The sequence below is a fragment of the Pungitius pungitius genome, chromosome 6 (assembly GCF_949316345.1).
Source record: "Pungitius pungitius chromosome 6, fPunPun2.1, whole genome shotgun sequence".
Taxonomy (NCBI): Eukaryota; Metazoa; Chordata; class Actinopteri; order Perciformes; family Gasterosteidae; genus Pungitius; species Pungitius pungitius.
In genome coordinates, this window is record NC_084905.1 from 8,700,705 (window position 1) to 8,716,036 (window position 15,332).

A 15,332-nucleotide genomic window follows, 5' to 3' on the forward strand; every position below is an offset into this window, starting at 1 on the left:
TGACAGACAGGCGTAGAAAAAACTGCTCATTTAAATTTCCCTACCAACCACCTATTTAAAGGGAAAGTGCCCCAAATGTTCATCGTATTTGAATATTTCCAATGTAAGCACGCAACAACACATTACTGCTTTGTGCAATTGCTTGGTTGTTGGATGCCTATGGGACCATGAGGATGCTATTCCTTCATGATTACTGTAGTTTCTGATCAGAATCACAGAAACTACAGTTTTAATAAAAAAGACCCTCTGTGGCAAATTGCTCCCCTCTGTTTACCAGCCAGGGGCCATCGTTTTTTAATTAAAAACAACAAATGTTGAGCCGCGCCAGGAAAGGGAGGCGCTACAGAGTAGCCATGAGGACCCTCAGTTCATATTGTGTATCTCCAATTCTGTGTAGGTCTGACTCATCTTAGCCTCCGTATAAGTGTGTCTTATCCTTAACATCCCTGTTACATGATGGATGAATAACCGGGAACAGGCCTAGGGGCCCAAAGTGTCAGGGGACCGCCTTCACCGGGAAAATGTAACTCAAATAGACACGAACCAACAAGGACGAGTCTCAAAACAAAACGGCTGAAAAACTGACAAAGAGGCAACAGAGATGCAAAGAGAGAAGAAACCACCATTGACCGTCACTGTTTGGTGACCTTTGCATACATGTGGCCCTGGGACCCTGGTCTCACCGTCCATGTGTTACGTCAAATGACTTCTCAGTGTCTTAATAAACAAGCTAGCTGAGCTACGCTTGCATTCAGTCGAATCAATGTGCATGAATTATGAACAGCTGATGTCTATTCGATTGAGGGAAGAGAGAAGTCAGCATCTCCCTGGGTGGGACTTTCATTTAGACATATGGAGCCTCAGGCCAATAATGGAATGGCTGCTTTGGCTTGCGGTCTGTTAGGGGCTCATAAAAATCCTAAAAGCTGTGATTCAGCATTAGCCTAATAAGATTGACTATGATACCAAACACAAGGCTCACATTGTGGAGAGAAATACAATGTACGCAAAGATTTGGGCACTAATTCAATTTCCCTTAATGAATTGAGTATTTCAAGACATGGGATAGAAGAGGAGAAAAGGACTCTTCCCATTTGGTTAAATGCACTGGTCACGTGGTTCATTAATCCCACTTACTTAATTCAGATCCACTGGATCGGTGTGATATTTTGGGGAAATACTCTTTATGCATAGACTGTAAATAAAAAACGACGTCACCCTTTGGTGTGCGGACTGCAGTTTTGAAGCCTTGAGTCGAATCAGGGCCGATGCCATGTTTTCTTTCTGCAACCGATAAAGAATGTGAGGTACAATATATATATATATATATATATATACATGTATAATGAAATCAAGTTTACAATGTTTACTGAGTAAGTATGGTGGTTTGATAGACTTCATAAAATGTGACCGTAACAAGATCCCATTACTATTATGGGTTCTCCCAGCACAAGGAGGCCAGAAACAGGCACAGGCCGTGTCTCCAGTGGTCTGCTTTGCCACACTGAAGCTGGGTCTCATTTGGTGGGCTGCATCCTCCATATACACAGTACCCAGTCAAAAGTTTGAACATATTTTCTCATTCAATTCAATGAGCAAATGTGAAAAACCTTTGACAGATATTTATATACATACTATTTATCCCCCTCCAACCCTGAGGACAGGGTTCTTTCCCCTCCTCCTCCTCCTCTGCTCTACTCTCTCTATTAATATTTCAGGGGCTTATGTATGCTTCAATAGGTGTGTGTGCACCCTGAAACTGACAAGAGACCAGAGGGGATTCTTATGTGTGTATTTGTCTACGTGTGCGTGTGTTTGTATGCACTGATGCATACAAAAATTCAATGGATTTTCAATGTGTTTGTATTGTCTGTGGTTTAACACTAACTGGAGTTCTGTTATGTGATGGAGGGGAGCTCAGCTACAGGATATTTATTCTGAAATGAAGAGAAAGACGTTATTTTCCTCTTCTGCGTTGTATGACTAAAATAATTTGAAATTAAATTAATTGGTTTTCTTTGGAAATAAAAAAGCAAATGAGTCAGAATGCCGGATATCAGATGGTGAAACTTTCAAAGACATCTTCTCATTACAGGGCATTGACACAGAACTGAGCGGAACTGAAAGGAGCTCCGAGGCGCTTTCACACTGGAAACCAATCAAACCGGGCTAAGCCTGATTATGAAACCTCAGAAGCGTGTGTAACTAATTATCTTTAGCATCAGATAAGGAGTGAACCCAGATTTCACCATGTATTACTTGCATGAGTTTGATTGCTTCACTTGAAAAACAAACTTGAATCAATTAATTGTTGATCAATCAATTAAGTCAATCAGATCAATCCAAGGTCAGTGTCGTTATGTCCATGTTTTTGGTCAAGTAAGACTCATGAGTGAGTTGAGAACAAAATCCAGGTTAAGTCTAGGATAAAGAATGTATTCATATAAGGTCAAGGATTTCACTAATCAAGTGGTCTCTCAAGTCATTGATCAAAACAAAGTCCTTGAGTTCAACTGAAAGACTTTTAGGCAGGGCTGGACTGGTAATCTGTCATACCGGGCAAATGGCCGGTGGGCCGACGCACTTGGGGGGCGGTCGATAGGCCTATACAATTTTTGATTTTTTTGTTGCTTTCGACCGGCCCATAAAGCAGGGACAGCGGCCTATTGGTTAATTTTCCATACTGACACTGGGCTGGCCCAATCATCTCTTAGCAGGCTCCACCCCTCCCTCTCCATGTGTCAGTCAGATGCATTCAGTGGCTCAGAGCCAGAAAGAAATCCGTGGATCAGGATGGAGAAACCAAAACGTTAGACCAAGGGGGTCTTACGTAACCCTACAGTAACAGCAGGTGAACATAGGACATGGAGGAGGAGAGGTGACTAGCCATAGCGATAGCGCTGCTTGCGGCTCGCAGGCAGCAGAGGAGAAGGTGCAGCAGGTGTCCGAGCCTGACAGTGAAGTCAAGGAGGGACAGAGACAGGAGAGTGTCATTGAAACGGTAAGCAAGCAGGTAGCTACATGAACAGGGAGGGAGTGTTAATCAGGGCGGGTGCATGAGGAGTGTGTGTGGGCCTGGCTGGGCCACAACGAAGATGATGATGATTTAACAGTTACCTAAATTAAGGAATATTATAATAAGGCAACAAACATAATCGTTGTGGGTTGTTGCTATTATAAAGTCTGAGTGTCAGGTTGTCATTTGTCAAATCGTCACTTAAAAGTGACTGCAATGGCCACTCAGTTAGCTAAAGTCAAATGACACAGAATAAGCTATTTTGCACTGTTTTTGTAGCTAGCAGAGTTGAGAGTTCACTTATTCAAATGCAACTTGGGATATTCTAATGTAACCATTTAAAACTCATAACGGCCGTCGACGGCCCTTCTTCTCTAGAAAAAAACTTAAATGATGATTATTTTAATTATTACTCGCCCACAACGAGTTACACGTTAGAAGAGGTAGCTAACGTATGTTAATTGGGGGTTAAAAACCCGCTTTGCATTTTGAAAGCTGTATATTCAACTATATACTTTCTGTTTCTTCTGAATTGCCAATATCATCAATATGCAATATTACGGCAAGTGAATACTCTAAATTTCATATATATATATATATATATATTATCAGGACCTTTTGTGTGAGTAATTTGTTTGTATAGGTTTTTTATGGGAATTATCTCAAGAATTAGAGGTAAATGTTGTTTGGTGTCATATTAAAGAGGGGTTTGAGCTCTTTAAAGGGATAGTTCACCCAAAAATGAAAATTGTGTCATCATTTACTCACCCCCAAGTTGTTTCAAACCTGTATGAATTTCTTTATTCTGCTAAACAAAAAAGATATTTTGAAGAATGTCGGTAATCAGAGAGAGAGAGAGTACAGTGGTCCATGGCACTTACAGTAGTTCTTAGCTTTGTATGGGTTTTTGGGAACAGAACAGTAGATATGCATATCTACAGGGAAAGCTAGGATAGTGTACTGGTTGGTGGTTGTGTCCGACCGATTGTGGTGGGCCGGTCTGAGCAAAAATGCCAGAGCCCTTTTATTGTCCCAGACACACACACACACACAACTCTTCAACCATAAACATTATAGTTTGAAAAAATTATAAGAGGTGATAACTGTTGAGCTGAAAAGCTTTAATTACAGACTGCGCTGGCTCTCCCTTCAGGGAAACACTTTAAAATTAATTTTCTAGTGCTGCCTCACTCTCTCTCTCCTTCTAGTCCGTCACCTGCCCACAAGAGACAGCTAAGATTTATGTGACTGATCTCCAGGTAGATCATCCACGGGAAGAAATGAGAAAGTGTGTGTGTGTGTGTGTCCCTCGAGTTAGAATGGCTAAAGACTTCATGAGTTTAAGAAAACCAACATTTATTCTAATAAACATTATCACGGTTCAATTAGACATAAATATAATTGTTTGATTGTTGTTTAATTTAATTAAGATTTGATGGAATGGAATATTAAGATAGTGATAGTGTGTTAAGATAGTGTTTTTGTTTTGTGAATTGAGTGGTAAATATTCACTTGTTTAAGGATGAGGGGAACGGGGTCAGGGTTCCCCCCCAGGGTCACGCATTTGGAGAAGAACCAAGGTCCAACCAGACAATCGGCCACAAAAGAGATACTGCTCACAAACAAATATCCCAATGCTGCACATTTTGAAACATTAGAGCCTTGGATATCTTATATGTACAAAAAGAATGCACAGGTTGGTGCATGTGTAGATCTATCGATCAAAGCTAGCAGCGAACAACAAAAACCATACATCCATACATAAAAAAACACCAGAATCATGTCTATAATAACATTACATTACATACTACATAATAAATCTATAATAAATTCCATGGCCAATTTCAACCAAAATATGATTTCAATCCGCTCTTTATTGACTGTAATGTGTTTAGCAGCCATCTTGTGTCTCACACACGCTGTCTCAGTGCCTTTCATGCAGAATAAGGGGGCAAAGCCAAACGTTTTGGATTCTGATTGGCTCTGATGCCCGTAATCCTGCTCGGATCCAATAGGATGAGAGCACAGCAGGAATAGAGTTGTTCATTTCACTCTGTCAAAGTAAAACTGGTATCTCCATGTTGTGTCGGAATGGACATCCTGTAAGTGATTGTTTTTTTTTCATTACTTTGCTATGATTACATGTATGACACTATCAGAAGACCAAAACAGTCTCATTCACACACTCAGCAACCTGGTATACCCCCGAACTCCACTACATGAAAACAGGAATACAGCGACGCCCTCATCTCTGACATCACCTACTACTCACACCGCATACACTCTGGCCCCTCCAACCCAAAAGCTCACTTCTCTACAATAAACAACAATAGACAACACCTCCAAATCCTTCACAGTGGAGCTCTCTTCCTTCATTACTGGAATGAGAAGCTCCACCTGCATCCTGGATCCCATCCCTCTCTCACCAAGGACTGTCCCAGCCATCGCACCACTCATCACAGCAATAATTAACTCCTCCCCCCTCCCCGAAACACTTAAACGGGCTGCTATCACCTCAAAAAACCTGGACTTGGCCTGGACTCCTTCAGCAACTTCCGGCCCGTTCAAATCTCCCCTTTCTGTAAAAAATACTGGAACGCGTCATCGCTGCACAAACCGACCATCTGTTCGATCTCACTGCAGCCTTTGACACATTCAACCATAGCATCCTTCTCTCCCACCTCGAATGCTCGCTAATCATCACTGGAACTGCTCTCTCTTGGCTCAAATCATATCTAACAAAGCGATCCACCACTCCTGTCTCAAGGCGTCCCTCAGGGTTCGGTGCTTGGTCCTCTTCTGTTCATCCTCTACCTGCTCCCTCTTCACATCATACCTCAACATGGTGTCCTATTTCATTGTTCAGGAATCAGGAATCAGGAAACGTTTATTGCCATAGTATGTTGTACATACATGGAAATTGTCTAGGCGGAAGGTGCATGAAGACAGTACAATAAAGACAACATGGTGCAAATGAGATAAAAATAGAATAAAAGTATAATAAAATATAAAATATAAGCTATGGGTTAGTACGCTAAAAACTAAAGCTATGGGTTAGTAAGTTAGAGGAGATAAGATAAAATTAGGTATAAAAATAAGGATAAAGTGCACCAGCTAAACAAAGTGACGGGTCATGCCGATGATGTCCAGCTCTACATGTTAACAAAGACCATTACCACTGCTCCTCACTCCACTCTGACCGACTGCCTCACTGACATTATATCATGGATGCAAACCAATTTTCTCAAATGTGATGAATCCGACATCATCATCATTGGTCTGAATTCACTCACCAAAACCAGTCAAAACTTCTGCCTCACCATCGACAACTCCACTGTGTCCCCGTCCTCACACATCCGCAACCTCGGAGTCATGTTTGACAGCAACCTCTCCTTCCAACATCATGTCAAACAAATCACTAGAACTGCCTTTTTCCACCTAAAAAACATCTCCGCCCGTCTCCACCCATCACTTTCCACATGTGCTGCTGAAACTCTGATCCATGCCTTCATCACCTCTAGATTAGATGACTGCAATAGCATTCTTTATGGCACGTCATCCAAGATACTGAATAAACTCCAGTACATCCAAAACTCTGCTGCTCTACTGCTCACCCACTCCTGCTCCCGTGACCCCATCACCCCTGTTCTCCGGAAACTACACTGGCTCCCCATCCCACAACAAATCCAATACAAAATCCTTCTCCTCACTCTCCATAATGAGGCTCCTCCCCCCTCCTCCCTCACCGACCTGCTCCACCATCACCTTCCATCCCGTCGGCTCCGCTCCTCTGACGCCAACCTCCTATCCATCCCCCACAGGACCAACCACCAGATATGGGGGGACAGAGCCTTCTCCATAGCTGCCCCCCTCCCTCTGGAACGCCCTCCCCAACCTCCCCCGAGACTGCACCGACCTCTCCACATTCAAAACACAAGCCCACCTCATCAGAACTCTTTTTAATGTACGACTGTGTATTCTGTGTGTTCGCTATTTGCTTAGTTTTATTTATTTATTGCTTAGCTTTTAGGATATTTAAAAAAATATATGTAAAGTGACTTTGCGCATTTGGAAAAGCCCTATATGAATCAAAGGAATTATTATTAAGACGATCTATATTAAAAAAGGACATTTTGTAACTTGAAAAGTCATTGCTTCTTACTGAGCCACAGTTTTTTTTTATAGACGGATTGTGTCTGAAGTAAACAGAATAACTGAGTAATTAGCATGAACATTGATACTACTAGTACGCACAACAGAAATTTTCAGGACAGTGACTTCCGAGTGAGCGTCCTCGCTTGTGTTTGATGTGAGAGAACACACGTGGTCTCTGGTGGCTGTGAACATCAGGTGAACATCAAATGAAGCACGCCTAATGAGATGCGTCCCAGCTGGCGGCGGAGCGCTGAGTAGTAATGCGTGACAACGACCACAGGATCACGGAGGGAGTGGGTTCACAACGAGATGCCGCCATGGAGCGCTGGCAGACGTCTGCAGGATGGAGGCAACAGGGAACATCAAAGACCTTTTTACAGATTTACTTGTTATTATGTAATGTTGGACTTGGACATGCTCGAATATCTGTGCGATGACAATTTAGTATATTGATCACTGAATGAATGAAATTCAATGGACACTACTGGCGATAAAATATGGAATATAACAAAACAACAAGGGATTTCTTGAATAAATGTTTTTTAAAAGGCATTTAGCTGCGATAAGTGGATCTCTGTTTACTGCTATGCTTATTCTGTATATACTGTATAGGAAACCCTGTTTGCATGGAATCATCTTCAGCTTTATTAGCTGCTATGTTGCGATAAATGTCTATCAATACTGAAGGGAGCAGGAGTACGCCCTAAGAAATAATGGAGTTATAGGGGAAATGTGATGTCATGGCAGCGTAAATTTACGTCACTGTTTTAGTGCGGCTTCTTTGACCACAAAACATTGCGTCCCCATCGGACCGCATTGGGATGACCACCCCAGGCGAGGAGGAGGTGGAACGTGATGTAGATGGGGGGGGTGTCTTTATTAGATCTGGTATGAGGGGAGGCCATGTGTGGACACACACACATGCAGGTGCACGCCATGGGAACCCGGGTGGCACGTAGCAGCCATGCCGGCGTTCCTGACAGCCACGCTACGCTCCTAATTAATGAACTCGCAGACTGTCAACATTCATCACGCCGCACACACACATAAACACAACTGAAGGACGTACACATACACACAAACCCTTTCCCTTTCCCTTCATCTGAGATTCGTTGCACGATGTGTTTGTGAACTTTACATCGTGCACCGAGGCTTTTTCTCTCCAAGGAGGTTGTGTTGTCTCGTTCAAAAGGGAGGCATTTTGAGAGATGCATGAATCCATGTAGTTTTGCAATAGTAGTAAAGTCAAAACTTCTGAATCACGATCGACAACTCCACTGTGTCCCCGTCCTCACACATCCGCAACCTCGGAGTCATGTTTGACAGCAACATCCATTATGCATTAGGAAGGTCCCGTCCCCACCGTCCTGCTCAAATGCCCCATGGAATCCACACTGTAGTTATGTAGTAGTAGTAAATATGAATATGACTGGATGTCTCTATGTAGGAATCAGAGCTAATCAACCTGACTTCCTGTCGCAAACAATGAACGTAAACTACCATATTTCAAATGCGGTAAAGGAGTTTATTGATGCTGTTAACATCTGTGGTAGTGGCAGTGAACTGTCAATCACAGTAGCCCCGTCCCAGAGAAAACGCTGCTTCATGGCCTATCGGACTGAAAATGGATCATAATTTACTAAATGAACATCATGCTGTATTAAAGAAGACTTGATACTATGGATTGAGCCCATAAACCCATGTTACCAATGTTTACTGAGGGAATAAATCAAGACAGAAGTAGAATCATTTTCTCGATGCAACCAGAGGAGTCGCCACAATTCTATAGTTTTCACTTACAAGGCCTTGAATCTTAAGGATTTGCATAGCATCCTATTGTGTTTTCGTCATCAAAATGAACACAGAATTGAACACTTTATTGTGATTATGCAAATTTCTGAAGACCTTCAAAAAAAAAGGTTTCTCTCTCTCCTTTTTGCGTTTGCTGTTTACGCTGCGCCACAAAGGACTGTTTGCAATGGGCGGATTCTCTGTCACTCCAGCATTGTGTCAATAGTGTACTGAGTGGCTTTATTTACACAAGGGCATCAGAGGGGTGAGGTAGGGGTAAATCCACAGTAATTAATGAAGACAGCTGGCAGGTCATTGGAACTCTCCATCTTTCTTTCACAGTTGACGTAACAATGACTTCATTTAGTATAAATAGACTTTAATAGGCGGATTCAATTAATGCATCGCCAACGGTACGAATAGCGGGCGTCCCAGATGAAAAGATTAGCTTCTGGCTGAAACGGTACCGAGCAGTAATCAGAGCTTAGACAAATGTATGCTGCGGGGAAATTATAAAATTAGGTCCGCTGTAACATTAACCTCTAATTCAGCTTTTTATTTAAAAAAGGGATCTTTTCCATGTCACGTCGGCAGTGAACCAGGAGCAGACAATCCGAGTCGTCTGATTGATTTGACTCAATGTCAAAGCTCGCAAAAAGCCGGGCAGTTTAAATATGGACGGGGTTATGACATACACTCACCGGCCACTTTATTAGGTACCCCATGCTAGTAACGGGTTGGACCCCCTTTTGCCTTCAGAACTGCCTCAATTCTTCGTGGCATAGATTCAACAAGGTGCTGAAAGCATTCCTCAGGGAGTTTGGTCCATATTGACATGATGGCATCACACAGTTGCCGCAGATTTGTCGGCTGCACATCCATGATGCGAATCTCCCGTTCCACCATATCCCAAAGATGCTCTATTGGATTGAGATCTGGTGATTGTGGAGGCCATTTGAGTACAGCGAACTCATTGTCATGTTCAAGAAACCAGTCTGAGATGATTCCAGCTTTATGACATGGCGCTTTATCCTGCTGAAAGTAGCCATCAGAAGTTGGGTACATTGTGGTCATAAAGGGATGGACATGGTCAGCAACAATACTCAGGTAGGCTGTGGCGTTGCAATGATGCTCAATTGGTACCAAGGGGCCCAAAGAGTGCCAAGAAAATATTCCCCACACCATGACACCACCACCACCAGCCTGAACCGTTGATACAAGGCAGGATGGATCCATGCTTTCATGTTGTAGACGCCAAATTCTGACCCTACCATCCGAATGTCGCAGCAGAAATCGAGACTCATCAGACCAGGCAACGTTTTTCCAATCTTCTATTGTCCAATTTCGATGAGCTTGTGCAAATTGTAGCCTCAGTTTCCTGTTCTTAGCTGAAAGGAGTGGCACCCGGTGTGGTCTTCTGCTGCTGTAGCCCATCTGCCTCAAAGTTCGACGTACTGTGCGTTCAGAGATGCTCTTATGCCCACCTTGGTTGTAACGGGTGGTTATTTGAGTCACTGTTGCCCTTCTATCAGCTCGAACCAGTCTGGCCATTCTCCTCTGACCTCTGGCATCAACAAGGCATTTCCGCCCACAGAACTGCCGCTCACTGGATGTTTTTTCTTTTTCGGACCATTCTCTGTAAACCCTAGAGATGGTTGTGCGTGAAAATCCCAGTAGATTAGCAGTTTCTGAAATACTCAGACCAGCCCTTCTGGCACCAACAATCATGCCACGTTCAAAGTCACTCAAATCACCTTTCTTCCCCATACTGATGCTCGGTTTGAACTGCAGGAGATTGTCTTGACAATGTCTACATGCCTAAATGCACTGAGTTGCCGCCATGTGATTGGCTGCTTAGAAATTAAGTGTTAATGAGCAGTTGGACAGGTGTACCTAATAAAGTGGCCGGTGAGTGTAGTATAGTGGTAGTGGTCTCTGCGCTCACCATCCAGAGTGACTCTGAAAAGGAAGCTTTTCATGAAGTTAGAATCGGACTAAAAATGTTATATTGTAATATAAAATATTTTGTTCAAATCACAACTTTTAAGAGTCCAGCGTCATATTTGCCCAGTTTAAGAAAACAGTCCGTTTCAAAATGATTTGCCCAAAGCCACAGCTTTTCTCAATTCTCGCCGGGACTTGGTCTTCAGATATGAAATGAATCCATTTGGTTCTTGTGCTTTCTAAGCCTGGGATGCGATGTAGAGAGACGTGAGGATCTGTGCAGCCGACTACAGGGATGTGGTGGGCAAAGGGCCATGGCCATGAAAGAAGGGCTCCCGCTTGCTATTAATACAATCTACGGGATGTATGTTTGGGGGTTGGTAGATGTTGGGGCAGAATTTGTTGAGCTGCATTTTGTGAGTCTCTCAGGAACTTGGTGTGTGTCCTAGCCTAGTTCACGATGGCATCCTGTCTTAACAGATGGATCCCGTAGATGCCTTGATTGATGCTTGTCCTGTTCTGTTACCTGTCTGTCAAAACATGAAGTCAATCATGATTTGACAGACAGGTAACAAAACCGAAACAGAAAACCCAGATGCACACAGTTGTACTGTAAGTGAGTGAGAGTCAACCAGAGAGGCCAATTTCCATCTGCTGTCCCCGGCAGCCTAAAATATTTTTTTTAAAAGTGTCACCCACTCTGACACGCTGGGTTCTTCCTTCAAGGTAGGATTTCAGCAAGGCCAGAGACTCTCTGGAAGGGTTCAAATTAGTCCGTTTATTAAACACTACATTGTGACATTGAAAGCCTTCTTGAGGTCAAGAAAAACTGCTGCTACCACACCCCCTTTTACCCATTCTAAGCTTCACATTTCAGTCCAATGATATACCAGCTGATATGACAACATATAACATAATTCTCACCTATTTTGGAAACAGATGTTGTAAAAGCGACGCCCGTGACCCTCCCTTAATAGCGCCATTAAGGGAGGGTCGCTTTACGACATCTGGGTTTTTCCTTACATTGCTCTGTCCTGGGGGTTTTTCCTGAAACAACACAGGTCCCTCTTCGAAGTGTATCAAACTCCTGCTCTCCCCTCTCCTCTTTGTCAGATCTTCCTGCTCCTCTGAGGGAGTAGGAACAATCTCACCCTTTTCAGCTGAATTGTAGTCATTTGACTTCTGTCTGTACTTACGGCTTGTGTTGATGATTTCTGTATTCTTTATCATTTTACTATATTCTAGTTAGTAATAAATACTTAATCACAAAGCGAGTTCAAGATACTTTTGATTCCTCACAAGGCTTCAATCCACAAATTTCCACCACAGTAGACATACCAGCCAGCCACGTTCAACATGTGGAAATATTCATAAAATGTCCCTTTTAAGTATGAAAAAGAAGAGGAGGAAGAGAAAGTACAGGAAGAAATCCTCACCTTGGCAAACAGCGCGCCCTTGGCTGCCAGTGCGTCCTCCCCTCTCCCGTTGGGGTAGCACTCAAACCGCGCATCCAGGATCGGGTAGCGGCTCGCCAGCATTAGCCCACTGTTTAGGAATTTGAACCTTGAGCAGCATCCCTTCCAGCCGTACCGGCCAACGTCGCTCAGCACGTATGGGAAGTAGCGGTGCAGCTGGTGCCGCAGTCTGGTCGTCGACCCGTGGTCAAACACTTCCTGTAAGGCCAGGAAATCCAAGTTGGCGGGGAAAAAGGCAGAAATGTCATGGTCGAATGTCTCATCTCCGTGGCGGCGTTTTCTCCCTGGACGCTTGAAGATTGACGTGCGAGGGACATGTGACAGAGTGTTGTTGGAGGATATGCCAACGCCACTGTCACCACCGTGGTAACGAGCGAGGGATTCCCTGGAGGCCGTCATGCTGCCCGTGTCCCCCGCCGCCTGCTCCCCAGGACGATGATTTCCTGTGTCGGCCTCCTTTTGCTCTGGTTCCGGCTCTGGGGCGCTGATGCTGATCTGAACCCCTGAGGCGTGAAGTGGGCAGTCTGAGGAGGGTTTTGGCTGGGTAACTTCCCCGTGCACGGGACAGTCGTGATGGTCTTGACCACCTTGAGCCCCTGTGGAATGAAGGGGGCAGTCTGGAGACTCTCCTGAGGTGGGTTTAGTCCCTGCAGTGTGGACGGGACAGTCTGCTGCCGTGTCTCCTCCGTCTCGGTGGAGGGGGCATTCGGAGGTACCCGGGTCTCCTGCAGAGGGATGTACGGGGCAGTCGGCTGCCCCTGAGGGGTGAATTGGACACTCGGTGAGCGGTTCGGCTTCGGGGTCGGCTGGGCCGTTGGTGGTGTGTGGTTGTTCTGGACGCTGGTCCAGAGAGGAGGTGCGGCGGAAACCTGTGGCAAGGCTGCTGAAGGATGCCGCGCTGATGAAACATGGAGAAATAACAATTAAAATGCATTTACTCAACTGATATTTATGACAAAAGGGAATGCATTCACTTCCTCTAACAGATGGGAGACCAGGACCAAGCTCTCTTCACCTGATGGACGTGTTGGTAGGTGAGTCAATGTAGATCTTAATCTGAGGCCGACTGGCACCATTGCGGATCCTCTTCCCAACCTCCCGGGCTCTCCTGTGCGTGTCCGACAGGTTGTTGAACCTGGCGAGAGAATCGGGCAGCAGGCACACGTTGGCACTGCAGAAGCAGAAGCTTCTGCCCTGTGGTCTCCATTCCCCAAGGCCAACCCCTCCCGGCCCGGCCTGGCCCTGCTCGGCCTGGTGTTTGTTGGGCCTGAGGGAAGCAGCAAAAATATAATATCAACTCCTCGAGGCTGTAGGTTCATTACGTAGTGCTATGAGAGGTAAATTCATTTGGATTACTTAGGAAAAAAGGTGCAGCCTCGTTTGTTGAAACGTTATGCACATCAGTGTTTGACTGGGTTTGCAGCTTTGGGGAGGGAATGTTACGTCCCTCAGCTCTGGTGTTTGTTGCTACATGCGTTTGAGTGCAAGCAGTGTGTGTCTCTGAATTACAGATGAGCCACACCTGAGCGGAGCCTGTGTCTCCGTACTGGTACCTTTGGTATTTCATGATTTATATGAAGTCGATTGAGGCCAACTGATATTATTAGACAATATATAAAAGGTCATACATGGACCAGAATGACAATCAATACAATACTGAGCGGAGCCTGTGTCTGCGCTACAAAAGGCTTCCTGGACCATTTGTGATTTGTTTTAGTTTATTATTAAACTATGTTTAATATGCATTCTGTTAAATGAAATACCCCTAGATTATGTTTGATACGAGCTGATTTGTGTGCGTCTCTCCTTTATGTTAAGGGTGGTGTGGAAAGAATGAAAAGCAAATGCTTTTTTTGTGCCTTGCAGAGGATGATGTTGCAATTTGTACATCTTTCAATTTATACTTTATCAACTCATTCAAAGCTCCAGTATTGGTCAACATGATCCTAGACCAGTAAATGAAGGTCAACCATGCGTCTCTATCAAAGATGTCTCTGAATCTACTGTCACCAGAGTTCTAGGCTCAGTCAAGAACTAGAAGGCCAAAGGTGTTTATGGAATTGACAATATGTTTTTAAAGAAACACAAAGACACTTTTAAAAAAAATATTTTAGTCTGCCAGGGACAGCATATGGAAATTGGCCTCTCTGGCTGACTCTCACTCACTTACAGTACAACTGTTGGAGTGTGCATTGTTCCTGCAAAATAAAAGAATAAAGAAATAATAGAAGGCCTTGGAGGAGAAAGGAATTCACGAGGGAGGAAGCTGAGCTTGAATGTGCAGCCAATCACATACGACTGCAGCACAAGGGACTATATTGTAACTCAGCGCTTTTTTTGTTAAGCTCCTCTCTGCCAGTTATACATTATAAGTACTAGTTTATGCAATTCAAAGTTCTTAGCCTTTATCATGGTATTTTCTCATTTCCAGCTATTTTTCAAAATACATTTCAGCTTTGCTCATTTCCATATTTTCAGCAATTAATAATTTCATCATTTCTGTTTTTGCAGGTGTTTTTTTCACAGTCCTTTCATCTCGCCGATATTTTCTCACTTCTGTATTTTCAGCAATTTAAAAATATTCATTTCAGTTTTCATCTTCCCAGTATTTTTTCATTTCTGTATTTTCAGCAATTTTCTTAAAATGAAAATCAGCTTTTCATATTTTCTGTATTTGGTTTTTAGGATATCATGCACTGACAACGAATCACCTAAGAAAAGCACAGCGCTTTTGATTTCGCATTAACTACACCAATACGTAACGATCTATGTGCAGATACTTGCACATCTAGAAGCTAATCCACAGGCTGCAGCTGTCAGCTTTTGTGTCGTTGTGGAAAAATGATTAAATTATAAGTGCACCGTTGTAGTGTGCTTTGCAAAAAGATTAAATGAAAGCACGCATTCACTGAACATCCTAATCCTGGCATTCTGGAGACTTTTGGAACACC

The 15,332-nt window shown here is 43.7% G+C and overlaps 1 protein-coding gene across 1 annotated transcript in view; it reads right to left on the bottom strand.

The window, feature by feature from the left end:
* The window catches only part of smpd3 (sphingomyelin phosphodiesterase 3), a 45,271-nt gene that overhangs the window by 12,295 nt on the left and 17,644 nt on the right, over positions 1–15,332 (bottom strand). Inside the window, exons 3-4 of the mRNA XM_037451880.2 lie at positions 13,397–13,648; positions 12,343–13,279 (exon numbers count right to left, since the gene is read on the bottom strand). Coding sequence (XP_037307777.1) covers positions 12,343–13,279; positions 13,397–13,648 — 1,189 coding nt within the window. The remainder of the gene's footprint in view (positions 1–12,342; positions 13,280–13,396; positions 13,649–15,332) is intronic.